Source organism: Nematostella vectensis, chromosome 5 (assembly GCF_932526225.1).
Source record: "Nematostella vectensis chromosome 5, jaNemVect1.1, whole genome shotgun sequence".
Taxonomy (NCBI): Eukaryota; Metazoa; Cnidaria; class Anthozoa; order Actiniaria; family Edwardsiidae; genus Nematostella; species Nematostella vectensis.
The window spans coordinates 1,571,623-1,585,644 of record NC_064038.1 but is presented as its reverse complement, the minus strand read 5'-3'; the positions used below and the strand labels follow the sequence as shown (position 1 = coordinate 1,585,644).

At 43.3% G+C, this 14,022-nt stretch overlaps 1 protein-coding gene across 4 annotated transcripts; it reads left to right on the top strand.

The window, feature by feature from the left end:
- Window positions 1-3,216: 3,216 nt before the first annotated feature.
- Window positions 3,217-13,889, top strand: LOC116612019. Of its 4 annotated transcripts, XM_032372638.2 has the most exons (3): window positions 3,217-3,443; window positions 10,370-12,972; window positions 13,003-13,889. In XM_032372638.2, the coding sequence occupies exons 2-3, from the start codon at window positions 10,576-10,578 to the stop codon at window positions 13,018-13,020; spliced, it is 2,415 nt and encodes an 804-aa protein (XP_032228529.2). In that variant the 5' UTR covers window positions 3,217-3,443; window positions 10,370-10,575; the 3' UTR covers window positions 13,021-13,889. The 4 variants fall into 4 exon arrangements, with proteins under 4 accessions (XP_032228529.2, XP_032228526.2, XP_032228528.2 ...); XM_032372635.2 differs by having other exon boundaries at window positions 3,219-3,443; window positions 10,370-13,889; XM_032372637.2 differs by lacking the exon at window positions 3,217-3,443 and adding an exon at window positions 8,174-8,547 and having other exon boundaries at window positions 10,370-13,889.
- Window positions 13,890-14,022: the final 133 nt, after the last annotated feature.

The window sequence follows — 14,022 nt, the reverse complement described above, 5'->3', positions numbered from 1 at the left end:
CGTACTTCACTCCTCGCGTACTTCACTCCCCGCGTACACAACTCCCCGCGTACACCAGTCCCCGCGTACACCAGTCCCCGCGTACACCAGTCCACGCGTACTCCACTCCCCGCGTACTTCACTCCCCGCGTAATCCACTCCCCGCGTACACCACTCCCCGTGTACTTCACTCCCCGCGTACTCCCCTCCCCGCGTAATCAACTCCCCGCGTACACCACTCCCCGCGTACTTCACTCCCCGCATAATCCACTCCCCGCTTACTTCACTCCTCGCGTACTTCACTCCCCACGTACACCACTCCCCGCGTACTTCACTCCCCGCGTAATCCACTCCCCGCGTACACCAATCCCCGCGTGCATCAGTCGCCGCGTACACCAGTCCCCGCGTACACCACTCCCCGCGTACTTCACTCCCCGCGTACACCACTCCCCGCGCACACCAGTCCCCGCGTACACCACTCCCGCGTACACCACTGCCCGCGTACTTCACTCCCCGCGTAATCCACTCCCCGCGTACCCGCGTACACCAGTCCCCGCGAACTCCACTCCCCGCGTACTTCACTCCCCGCGTAATCCACTCCCCGCGTACACCAGTCCCCGCGAACTCCACTCCCCGCGTACTTCACTCCTCGCGTACTTCACTCCCCGCGTAATCCACTAACCGCGTAATCCACTCCCCGCGTACACCACTCCCCGCGTACTTCACTCCCCGCGTAATCCACTCCCCGCGTACACCAGTCCCCGCGTACACCAGTCCCCGCGAACTCCACTCCCCGCGTACACCAGTCCCCGCGTACACCAGTCCCCGCGAACTCCACTCCCCGCGTACACCAGTCCCTGCGTACTCCCCTCCCCGCGTAAGCAACTCCCCGCGTACACCACTCCCCGCGTACACCACTTCCCGCGTACTTCACTCCCCGCGTACACCAGTCCCCGCGTACTTCACTCCCCGCGTACACCACTTCCAGCGTACACCAGTCCCCGCGTACTTCACTCCCCGCGTACACCACTCCCCGCGTACACCAGTCCCCGCGTACACCATTTCCCGCGTACACCAGTCCCCGCGTACTTCACTCCCCGCGTACACCACTCCCCGCGTACACCACTCCCTGCGTACACCACTCCCCGCGTACACCACTTCCCGCGTACTTCACTCCCCGCGTACCCCACTACCTGCGTACTCCACTCCCCGCGTACACCAGTCCCCGCGTACACCAGTCCCCGCGTACTCCACTCCCCGCGTACACCAGTCCCCGCGTACACCAGTCCCCGCGTACACCAGTCCCCGCGTACACCAGTCCCCGCGTACACCAGTCCCCGCGTACACCAGTCCCCGCGTACACCACTCCCCGCGTACTTCACTCCCCGCGTACACCAGTCCCCGCGTACACCACTCCCCGCGTACTCCACTCCCCGCGTACACCACTCCCCGCGTACACCAGTCCCCGCCTACTCCACTCCACGCGTACACCACTCCCCGCGTACTTCACTCCCCGCGTACACCACTCCCCACGTACACCAGTCCCCGCGAACACCACTCCCCGCGTACACCAGTCCCCGCGTACACCACTCCCCGCGTACACTACTCCCCACGTACACCAGTCCCCGTGTACACCAGTCCCCGCGTACACCACTCCCCGCGTACTTCACTCCCCGCGTACACCAGTCCCCGCGTACACCAGTCCCCGAGTACTCCACTCCCCGCGTACACCACTCCCCGCGTACTTCACTCCCCGCGTACACCACTCCCAACGTACACCAGTCCCCGCGAACACCACTCCCCGCGTACACCACTCCCCGCGTACACCAGTCCCCGCGTACACCACTCCCCGCGTACTTCACTCCCTGCGTACACCAGTCCCCGCGTACTCCACTCCCCGCGTACACCACTTCCCGCGTACTTCACTCCCCGCGTACACCACTCCCCACGTACACCAGTCCCCGTGTACACCACTCCCCGCGTACACCACTTCCCGTGTACACAGTTACAGCTAGAACACCTCATTTCTCCAGCATCAGGGGCGGCGGAAGGGGAGGGGCAGGGGGGCGCCAGCCCCCCCCCCCCTCTTTTCTGAGCGGATGTTTCTTTATATATGAACGTTTTTTTAACCAACGGGTTTTAAGAGGTGCATATGCAACCGACAACAAATTTGCTGAATAAATGCCGTGAATAAAACCTAAGGTTATCCCCCGCGTTCTTATAAATAGCGCTTAAAAATTTGAAACCACCACCCACGCCTCCCCCTTGAAACCACCAAGCACCCCTCCCTCTGAAACCACTTCCCACCCCTCCCGCAACTTTCCCTCCCCCCCCCTTCTATGGGACCACTCCGCCACCTAATCTGGTGTGTTATGCCCTAGCAACTAAGAAAGGTCAGTCTGCCATCAAGACGTGCTTTTCCTAATGACTAACTTTTCTTCATCATTATTATAATAAACACTATTATCAATATTATTATTTGACCATTTATTTCTCTATTTTTATTTTTTTACCATGATTTTTATCATTTTTACTATTACATGTAAATTATACTTATTCTTAATATAAGTACGGTAATACAATATTGAAAAGCGCTATTGGATTTTCAGTAGAAATGGCGCTATAAAATGGTATATTATTATATTTACTATTATTATTTTGTTAGATGGTGTGTGACGTGATCGTGTTACCGTGTGATGTTTAATAAGTTTGACGTGACACGTTTATGGTTGTCACACCGCGTAAGATGGTTTAGCATGATTGCGTTATGTGTCGTGATTGTGTTACCGTTTCAGCTTTTGCATGACGTGTTGCGTTACATCGACATATTGTTTCAAATGAGGTGGTTATCGAGTGGTGACTATACAAGGATTGATTTATAACCTTGCGCGAAGTAACTAAATATGTATGATATCATAGCGATAATGCAAATCTCTATTGTGAGTAATAATTCGTGGTGAGTAATCAACTCCCGTACAACCAACGCGCACGACGTGAGAAACTCTGTTCCGAGGTGAGGGGGAGGGGTAACAACCCCGTAACAACACTGGCTAGTACAATGCCTTTCACTGCAGCACCTCGAGTACCCCGGAACACCCTGCTTTTCGGCAAATAATAGACGGAATTTGATATGCGATTGATGCAAGGGTCGTGCTATGCGTCCGATTGTCTCGTTACAAAAGTCTTTGTGGGTGTAATGAAAGCCTCGAGAGGACCTACCGCTAGGGTCAGCGACCTCAGACAGTTACGGAGTTGATCTAATGCAACTGGAAAGTGATCAACATTGCAGGCATTACTAGATTTACGGCCAGCCAATCAAAGCGCCCTTCGTGAAGTGCACGGTATATAAGCAGGGTGAAAACATGCAAGAGGTTGAGTTCACCAAATTTGTACGTAACTTGAAATCTTGTTCGTGTTGGAGAGCACAGCTAGTTTTTGTCAACACATCTGTAGGGAAATCAAAGGTAGGAGGAGAGATGTACTCTTGTTTCTTCTTCGCTTGCAGAGATTTATCAAGGTGCATAGCTAAGGTTTTGGCAGTGTTTATTTGATAACAAGTTAGCTAACGAGCACAGTTAACGACTCATCCATGACGTTACTTTGCAGACAATATCTGTGATTCGGTAAAAATGCCTATCTTTTCGTACTTTTCGGGAATATTTCAGTCCAATATTTCGGCGTTTAGTGGCAATGATTATCAGCGTTTGCATCGTTTTATTGGCACTTTGTGCCCTGAGGTAGTAAGTGTTTCATGTGACTCCCCAGCATGGGCTATCCCTGCCACGAGCGGTAACTGTGTAATTGAAGAGTATAAGCAAAGAAAATACATTCAGTGATTTAGTGTCGTCTGCCAATATTTAGTCAAAGATCTTTGATTATCATGTCAAGTGATAAAGAAAACACTTGTACATTTATAGTCATAGCTCAAGGTTTTAGTCTGAATTTTGATAAAAACGAGTAACAATAATAACATGCAAAGTAAATGCAGTAGTAGGGATTTGCAATGATCGCTAGATGCTAGTACATTAAGGTTACGGGGGTGCCTTAAAGTGAAAATTCTATCGAAAACAAATATTTTTCCTATCACCCTATAGTGATACCCAAGTATAATTGACGTCTTTCGGAAAAGCCGCTTTTGTCCGGAATAACAAATCAAGTGCTTGTTATTCCTGTTGAAGGTATTGCCGAAACATCGTGTGATATCAGCAAACAGCTTTCCATCTTTTCTTTGTAGGGATTTGACCGGGAATTTGAAGATTACATTACAAAAAGACAAAACATTGAGAAGAGATCTAATACCATAAGTAAATGTTTTTTCGTGATTTTATCAAGTTTCAGTCATTCCAATAATATCCGGACTTAAAAACGTTTTTTCTACAATTTCATTAGGTAGACCGGGAGACTCCTAAGTTTTTTGCTTGAGCCAAATCCGGTGGTGCTGTCAAAATTGGGAAATCTTGAGTACATGTTCTAGAGGTTGATGATACGTCATAATATGCCAGATTATGACTAAAAAGTGTCCAACCGCGTGCAATTTGACTTTCACATCGCTTTACGTTGATGTTAACAACCACGCGCGCTGTCAACTTCACCAAAAATAATAACTCGGTTCAAATGCCATAGCACAACTAAAATGTTGACGTTATTTCCCTAGATTACAATCACTAAAACTATCAAGGGAATTTCCTACGTGATCGGCATAACCTTACATTCTAGTCCCCAAGACACTCGAAAGTTCACACCAAAAATGCACGAGAAAAGATCGTGACGATTATAAGCAGAAAAGGAAGTCATACTATATAAGGAAAGATTTAAAAGTTTATGTAATTTACAGATTTGTATAAAAAGGGCAAAAAGGGTTCAATCTGCAGTTTGCCGATAACGAAATTCCACACCTCTAGCACGCATTTCGCGATTCAAGTCTTTAAGGGTGTACTGACATCTGTTGCTAAGGAAAATTGAATATAGCATAAAAGCCTTGTAGAAAGTCATAAGGGTCTGATATTTGCCAAGTTGACCAACAAAAGGGTGCTGACTATTATGATGACGTTACCCCGTGACGTCATAATATGACGTCATAGATACAGATAAAAGCAAATATTTCAAGTAAAATTGCTCGAAAACAAATATTGAATAAGTTTTATCAATCTTGAGGGATGAGTGCATTAAGCCAGGCATGCGTTTTAGAAATTATTGAGTAATTGTTTTTTTATGATTTTTCAAAGGTCCTGAGATCCAGATTATTTGATATAATTTTGGTTTCTGTTAGATTAACGCTAAATCCATGCTTGACTATATGAAGGAGATTTTAATAAAAAGGAATACAGAAAAAATATTACGTTTTGAAATAATTTGCCGACAAAAAAAGCTTTTTTTAGAAAACGCAGAACGGGAAGTGAAACAAAGCCCGCGCGTACATTTGGCCTGCTCAGACACACTGATATCTCACATGATGAAATTGAAATGTAGTTTAAAAACAAATTCCAATAGTGTTTCGTAGTATTTATACTTTAAAGGAGCGATATCCGCCATGTCATGATGGAAATTGAAAAAGTATTTTAAAATTCTGATACAGCGCGCGCTACTTTGAAATAAGATTTTCAGTGCGTGCGCGAGCGTTTGCAACCGGTGTTTGCAGTGAAAATTGAAAACTTTGGCTTTAAAAAGGTTGGCTTGACTTCGCTTAATCTTCGTTTTTACAAAATATGGGAAATATCATAACCCGAAAAGGCTGAGATTAACTTAAAGTCAATCTTGTGTAACTTGAAACGCATATTTTGTGTTTCTTTTACTTCAGGAAAGCTTGTGAATGACGAATTCCGTGTTATGTATATGCGCGCGCTCAACGCCACCAGCGTAGCAACGTCGTAACTGAGCAACACTAATGTCAGTACACCCTTAACCCAGAAATGCACAGCGGTCCAAGAAACATCAATTGTCAAATTTAGCGCTTCATGTGATGGCTAGTTTTATTGGCCACATTCTAGTGCCCGTCTGTCTTCCTGTTACAGGAAAAATTTTAATTTTTTATACAACCTATTTATTGGCATTTAAAAGCTGATACACTTTTAATGAGCTGCTAATCACTATCGAATGGTTTACAGCGATTGAAACCAGACTCCGAGCAAATACTTCTTGTTTTTAATCCAAATTGTTTAAATTAATGTAAAACTTCATTTTAAGTTTCTGAAACATTAAACCAGTAAAATAAATCAAACAAGGTTTAAGGTATGTTTTACATTTCTGCGGAAACTACAGAGTGGCATGCAACGAGCGGAACCCCCCATCCCGAAACACGTAAAAATGCCATACTTCGTCGTTTGAGTATGTGATACCGAAGTTTGAGTTTGAGTATGTGATACCGAAGTTTGAGTTTGAGTATGTGATACCGAAAATATCCATTTTAAAAGTTGCTGGGATAAAAATTATCTGTTCCTTTTTCCCAGGAAGGACCATTTCTTGTTTCTTCCCAGCCAGCAGTGTTTAGGAATTTTAGCACATGGATAATTGCACGTAAAATCGATCGGAAGAATTTTCCTCCAAGCATCCGCTCCAGCGTTCCATAAATATTCCCAGCACAACTAGATAACTAGTTTGAATCCACAAATTTGCCAGCAGATTCATCCAGCACGATTTTTTTCCAAGCAACCGAGGGGTCGAACATCTCCCAGCCCCAGCCCTCGTAAGTAGATTCGCAGGCGTTCTGAGCTTTAATTCTCCGTTGGAGCAAACATGTGTAAATACGGAAACAATTACTGCCAATCTGGATGCCATATTTGTTTTCATTTGTCCCGATGTAATGAGAAAACCCTTTGGTTATCTTAGATAGTCGTTCTGAGTTAAGTTAATTAGCTTTCACGTTATAAACTGGAAGACGTAATCTGCGGCTTTAGGCGATAATACCGACCAGATGTGAGGTGATGCGCGCGCAGAACACGACCCAGCAATTAGCGGCAAAGAGAGTACATTGTGCAGGCAATTTTATTTTTGGTCACCGGTATATACGTCGTAGAAAACGGAAAAAATAATCTAACACTCAGGCCAGGATGGAAAATGATTACTTATCTCAATGACAATGGACGGCTTGTATTTTTTTCCGTTACATTTGGCTGTCTGACTAACAGACACAAATTCCTATCTTAGACGGTAGTTTCATTGACATAATGCGCACCGATAAGGGTAACCTGGGTACCAGAGCCTCCGGCGGCATTCTGTATGAGCGTCACTGGGCGAGAGAAGTTTGGAGGCTCTGTGTTACCCAGAGTTCCCAGAGTACGATAAGGGTGCTTGCGTCCCAAAGACAAAATTCAGTATAGTTTTATGCCCTCTTCTGGGCCTTTAGCTTCTCCATTCTCTGGGCACTTTGTTAAATAATAAAACTCAGTAAAAGAGATTGATAAGGGCATGCACACAAGTGGAATATTCTGTATGGCATTTTTTGTACATAAAACTTTCTTTGCATGATTCTTTCTGTTGCTGGTGGGGGAAAAGTCTGTTGATATATTTTCGTAGAGAAAGTCCATCCGCAGACTTGCGTCCAGGAATACATAGCACTTGTTTTGAGAATCATGAAAATAATCTTAACTACAAAGATGCTTATCAACTCAGCTTTTCAAATATTCGCGTTTAAAGTATTGTTGTCCGTTTCTATGTCAACTTTTGGAAACGATATTTGATAGAAAATATATGCCGGTTTGGTACAAACCATATGTGTTTCAAAAAGATAAAATATAGTTCATTTTTATTTTATTTTTTTTTTATTTGAAGCATATTTGTTGGTCAAGCCTGAAAAGCAATAAAAGTAAAACTAGCTCGAGCTATGAGTCATTCTAATTTTTACTGACATGGTCCAGTATTGCAAATATCTGTCTAGCGGAAACATGAATATGAAAACAATCACAAAATATTTAAACACCACACGAAGAAGTCTTACTCATAGCTTATTATAAAAAAATGAGAATAAGCTTCGAGATTTGGCAAATTGCGATGATTATGACGTAGCTGACGCAAAACCCAAAGGTTTCAAGTTGGTAATTTGTTTCATAAAAGAACTGAGTTATTTTTCACAGCAGGAGACATCTATCTTGCTTGACATTCCGTGGACATCTAGTAATTAATGATGGAATAAATATCAATGTTTGAAAGAACACAATCATGTGAGACCAAGGTCGCGTTCAGGGTACATTAACCTTCATAAAACATGCAAATATGCACGTCTCGGCAACGAAAGCACAGGAACGTGGCTTTCATTTGTGGTAGAAATGTTAGGTAGGTAGTGTGGAATTTTACGCATTTCGATTTCCAAGGCTTTCGTTGCGACCTTGGATGCCCTCGGTAGACTGGGCACCAGACGTCATATAAGAGGGCCTTGAGTGCTCATGCGCGAAAGCAAAACAAGTCTCGCGATGAACCACAAAATGCTCACTTAAAAAGATGGAGTGACATGGTCTTTGAACTCTTCCAAATTCAGCACAAACATGAGTTACCCCTTTAAACGCACCAATCTTTGAACACACGTGCAGTCCAGTGAAGTCCTTGCTCACAGAGCCGGGCAGGAGACAAGAAAAGGTACTTTTACCAAAAAATATAGTATAAAAACTGAAGAACGAAATATTGATCTAAAAATAATTTGACGGTTTTTTATAGTAAATATAAAACTTGAGATAAGAACATTTTGTCGTAAACATTGTTATCAAGTTTGCCTACAACCCAAACATTCATATTGGATGACTAAATTTATTCATTTTCCACCTTCCTCAACGTATTTCCTATTTGAAAGATTTGAACGAACCGCAAATGCTAGGCAAATGAGCGAAGCAATTATCTCCTTCCTGTCTTGAAAGGCTGATGGTGGGAACGTAGCGTTACGGCACACGAGGGCGGCTCGTGTGTCGGTAAGTGACCACTCTGAAGCAATTACAAGGCCCGGCCACACACTTTATACCCCACACAGGGGTAGACTGTACAAAATGCTATATGATAAAACAAATAACAAAAGCCGGAACAAATCAGCAATAATAAACAGGAAAACACACCCAACGTCATCCTTGCAAAATATCAAACGTGAGAAAGCATCCATTTTCATCGGCTGATTTGGGGGTGTGATATTTTCGGTTGGATTTGGCAAATGAAGTATGAACCTTTGTTTTTAGATAGTTATATCTTTGCATGATTCTTTCAAATTTAAATAAAAACAATAACAAAGGTGTGGCTGACAATAGCTGTTTAATGCCGGATTTAAAAATATTTCATAAGTGTTATACATTGTGAAATCTGCTGGAATGGAAATTGAGAGGCCAACTTGTTTGTAAGGAAAGTTCTATAGAAGCAGATCCATCTTTTTTTTAACACAATCGATGGTGCATCACAAAAAACAAAAATTGGACATAATTTGTTAGCTACACTTCACGAGCGTCAATATTGAGACCTAGGCAATTTTTAGGAATTTAGCAGTAGTGCAAAAGATTGTGCACAACGATGTTGTTTGCATATCACAAACGGTCCTCTTTATCTTTCTCGGGTTCACGGTCAAGTTGGGAATTATTATGTACCAGAATAGATTGAATTAACCGACTCTGATGCCTGAGGCATTTTCCTAATAACAACAATTATTAAATAAATTGGCTTAGAACGCTTGCATGTTTAAAATCGTTGGTTGTTATCACATGATATTAGTTAGACTATAGATATTAGATTCCTTCACATAATTTTACGCATATTGCTAATAGGCCATAGGAAAGCGTTTTTCAAAGTTTATATATTATTCTTTATTCATTGAATAGTAAATGTCATAATAATATCATTATTATTGCTGAGCATTTAAACATTTCGATTTGTTATCATTGCTTAAAGCTAGCACTGAAATCAATTTGGCGGGTTTTATTGACAGTAAGTGAGAAAAACAACACAATCAATGACAGCTTAATCCTTGAAGTTGATTGCCTACTGTTTACTATTTCTCTAGCGTGGTTATTGTCCTCACAAAGAATCGATTACCAGCTTGATATCACTTCGTGCCCACGTTCAAAAGCCCGAGTTTCTAGATTCCCATCAAGCAGATCCAATAGCGTGATGAGTCACAGTCATGCGAGTGTGATTCAGTTGAACGGATCACTGAGATCCTTGACCAAGCTCCATTGCTCATAAAACAAAAGCCGGGCTTACGTAGCACGCCAACTTTAGAGGTTTTTGGATTATTTCGCGTGTGCCATAGCGAGGGATTGATTCCATCTGGGTAAGGTGTTATTTTGCGAGGCGTAATGTTGGGAAACAAAGCCTTTATCATTTGTTATTTCCTGTACTTCTATAATCATTAATTCTTCTGCTCTTAATCTGAATATAAATTCACTAAACACGAAACGCATAACTGACCTCTAGTTATTTCTTATAGAGGGCGAAAGAAGAACAGGCATCAAAAGCAACACAGAGAAGATTCAGCAAGGTATCGGCAAAACTTACTCACAAGGGCATTCAACACTAAACCGAACACTGTCAGTGGGAATTCTTTGCTTGTTTGAGCAGGAAAACTTATCGAAAATGCTGGCTTAATACTGGGAATGCAAATTTGGTTGCAATCTTGCCGATATATCGGGTGAAATGGAGACTGAAGTTAGAGAAACGGCAATGCCTACGATGCCAGCTAACATCACCAACAAGCTACAGCGCTGGGTAAGAAGGGCTTCATCAGTAATGGAACGAGAAAAAACCTCTCGACCAACAACAGAACAACAGAATTCCATAACAAGGAAGGGTATTGCAGTGGAAGCTAAGATTACCCCGGTTCACGGACGATCAAGAAGTTCGCCTGTGAGCATGGACTTTGTTGAACAGCCAAGAAGAAAGCTAAGTTTAATTTCATTCCAGAAGAACAAACCAACCAATGATGGAATGGGCTTGGATATGTCTGTTCAGAGCGGAAGTCTTGATGATTTGAGTTCAGTTCTGAATTCTAATTTACGGAAAAAGTGCAGTCAATCCGCGAATAGCTTGAGTGATGTGTCCTGGAATGGCGAAATGGAGTCACCTCGTAGGGTGAGAAGGACAAGTAGTGAAGACACACCAGAAAGTTACGGTAGCTACGACAGTTCAGAGCTAGATTTTAACAGCAACGAAAATAAGGACAGAACTCGAAACAAAAACAAACAATCAAAAGGGAACAAACCATTCCAAGAAGAATCTCGACCAAGAGGCACGGATGTTACATCAAAGGACGTTCACTCGAGGCTTGATAAATGGGTTGATCGGTCTTCTAAATTCTTACGAGTGAAGCAGGACAGTTTTGACTCTACCAGTTCGATCGCTTCGTGCTCAAGCGATGGCGAGTACGGATCGCCAGTGTTTTGCTACGAAAATCACAGACCCGCGCCGAAGGAAGCGAGAGAATTAAAAGAACTCCAAACCGCTTTACGGGAACTGGTAACCAATTGTGGTACAGTACCTAAGAGTAAAAAAACACAGCATCGTAAAACGAAAAACAGTAATATAACGAGAAAACGGAGCTGTTCTTTGCAGGAATCGCCGGATTTATGGAAAAGACTAAATAGGCAGGCAGCGAAAAACGAATACGAAGAGAATGAATTAAAAAGGATCGTATCGGAAGGGAACATTTGTCCGAATGAACATGGATCGTTTCAGGGCTCGGCATTCGGAAGTATGGGAGATTATGCGGATGGAAAAACTCGTGATGAGGGGATTAGAAATTACAATGAAAGTATTCCTAACAATGGACACAAATCACAAAATTCACGTCAACGAAGAATTAATGAGGAAGAGAAAGTATTCGCCACGCAAACGCTCGATGTGAGTTCACGTCCGCTTGGGCAAGTGGCTGCCATCAGGGACGAAGAAGAAGCTGACGATGATAAAATAGGGATGGAGAATGAAAGCGTCGAGAAAAAGAAAAGCCCAGAAGCTAAACAAACCAAGCCGTCATCTCCTTTGCTATCCGGGAGACTAGAAACAAAGGAGGAAGAGAGAAACCTTAAAAGAGGCATGCGAGCATGTCTAGATTTTAATGATGCGGATTTGTCTGCGTTTGCGGCTGAATGCATAAAGACCGCAGCGAAGAAAAAGATGTCGAAAGACAAAAAAGCGGACGAGGCTGAGAATGAGCACTCGAGGGATGGACTCGATGGTCGGTCGTCGCTAGAAAGGGAGGGAAAAGTCGAGTCTAAATGGTCCAGCCAGTCTTCCATCTTGACGAACTCCTCGGAGGAAAAAACTAATAACGATAAACTCGAACTTTCCGATGAGGACTACAAACTCATGCGAGCCAGCTTAGAAGAAGAATTCTCCAGCGAAAACAAAGAGTCGAGGAAAAAAGCAATGTCAACGGAGAGTCTAGACGTTATGACGTCATTCGAAGATGGCGCGGTCCTTGTTGAGGCCGAGTCCCCCAAAGACTTTGAAGATAACGAGGAATATCAGAACTTGGAGCAAAAAGAAAGCTCCGGACTTCGTAAATTTCCATCAATGCCACTTTTTTACGTCCCAAAGGAGGAATACGACTCTAGTGTCAAACGGAATAAATCAATGAGGAAATCGATATGGCAGAAAATTAAGAAACACTCGCCGAGTACGGAAAACATTAGTAAGCTAGGGCGACCAAAGCGCACCGCGACCCCACAAAAACTCGACCCGTTTTACCACGCAGAGCCATATATGGATGACTTACCCCCCGTGGTGAGACCTAAGGCGCACAGTACTTCAGGTATCAGAACAGTCAAAGTGAATAACAACACATCAGATATCAAAACGGCTAAAGTGAATGACAGCCAATCAGAAGCAACGACGGCTAGAGTGATTGACAGTGCACAGGTAGCCCAAAGTCGCGATGATATGGGTAATACTAAATCGAACCCAGTAACGATGAGACCTGCGCTAGAGACAAGACGCTCTGTCCCGCTGTGGAAGACTTCTATACGAGGCAACGCCAAGGGCGACAAGGAGGTGGTATATACAGAGCCAGTCCAGCTTGTACAGCCACAGGGAATGGTCGAGGAACTCATTTAGTTACAGGGAATGGTCGAGGAACTCATTTAGTTACAGGGAATGGTCGAGGAACTCATTTAGTTACAGGGAATGGTCGAGGAACTCATTTAGTTACAGGGAATGGTCGAGGAAGTCATTTAGTTACAGGGAATGGTCGAGGAAGTCATTTAGTTACAGGGAATGGTCGAGGAAGTCATTTAGTTACAGGGAATGGTCGAGGAACTCATTTAGTTACAGGGAATGGTCGAGGAACTCATTTAGTTACAGGGAATGGTCGAGGAAGTCATTTAGTTACAGGGAATGGTCGAGGAAGTCATTTAGTTACAGGGAATGGTCGAGGAACTCATTTAGTTACAGGGAATGCTTAAATCCAGATAGAAATTTGTAAACACATCAAACACTAGGTAAACACTAGGGAAATATGGTCGAGGACCTGAGATAACTACAGGAAATGCTTAAAAGAATCATTTAACTACAAAAATGGTCGAAGAAAACATCTAGTAGGAACTATAGCGATTCAACAATACACTGCAATGTAAAAACTAAATAGATCAGATTTTTAACACAACCTAAATTTAGGTAGGAAGAAAATACAAAATGCAAGACAATAAACAGTTCAATGCACACAAAAACATTTGTACAAAAAAACGCGATACACAATATATATATATATTTTTTTTCAGCAAAGTCCTGGCAAAGAGTCACGTGTTAGAACACGTGACCCTCCAGGCTAGGTTACTCAGATTTCTTTTTGGAAATGATTAGTATGCTGCATTTGCCAAGCAAATTGAAAAAACATTGCATTGTACAAATGTATTGTTTACAAAGTGATGACACATACACCGACACATTTCTAGTTAGGTATGGACTATAGCGAATATATTTTAGTAACGACAATAAAATAAATATTAAGACAATTAGTACACTTTGTCTAGCTTGTGGACGCGTGTCTTGCGTGTTGGTACGTCTGGACGCGTGTCTTACGTGTTGGTACGTGTGGACGTGTGTCTTGCGTGTTGGTACGTGTGGACGCGTGTCAAGCATGTGTGCGCG

Coding starts and splice junctions, on each gene's coding strand:
- LOC116612019 (XM_032372638.2), top strand. CDS start 10,576: ATGGAGACTGAAGTTAGAGAAACGGCAATGCCTACGATGCCAGCTAAC.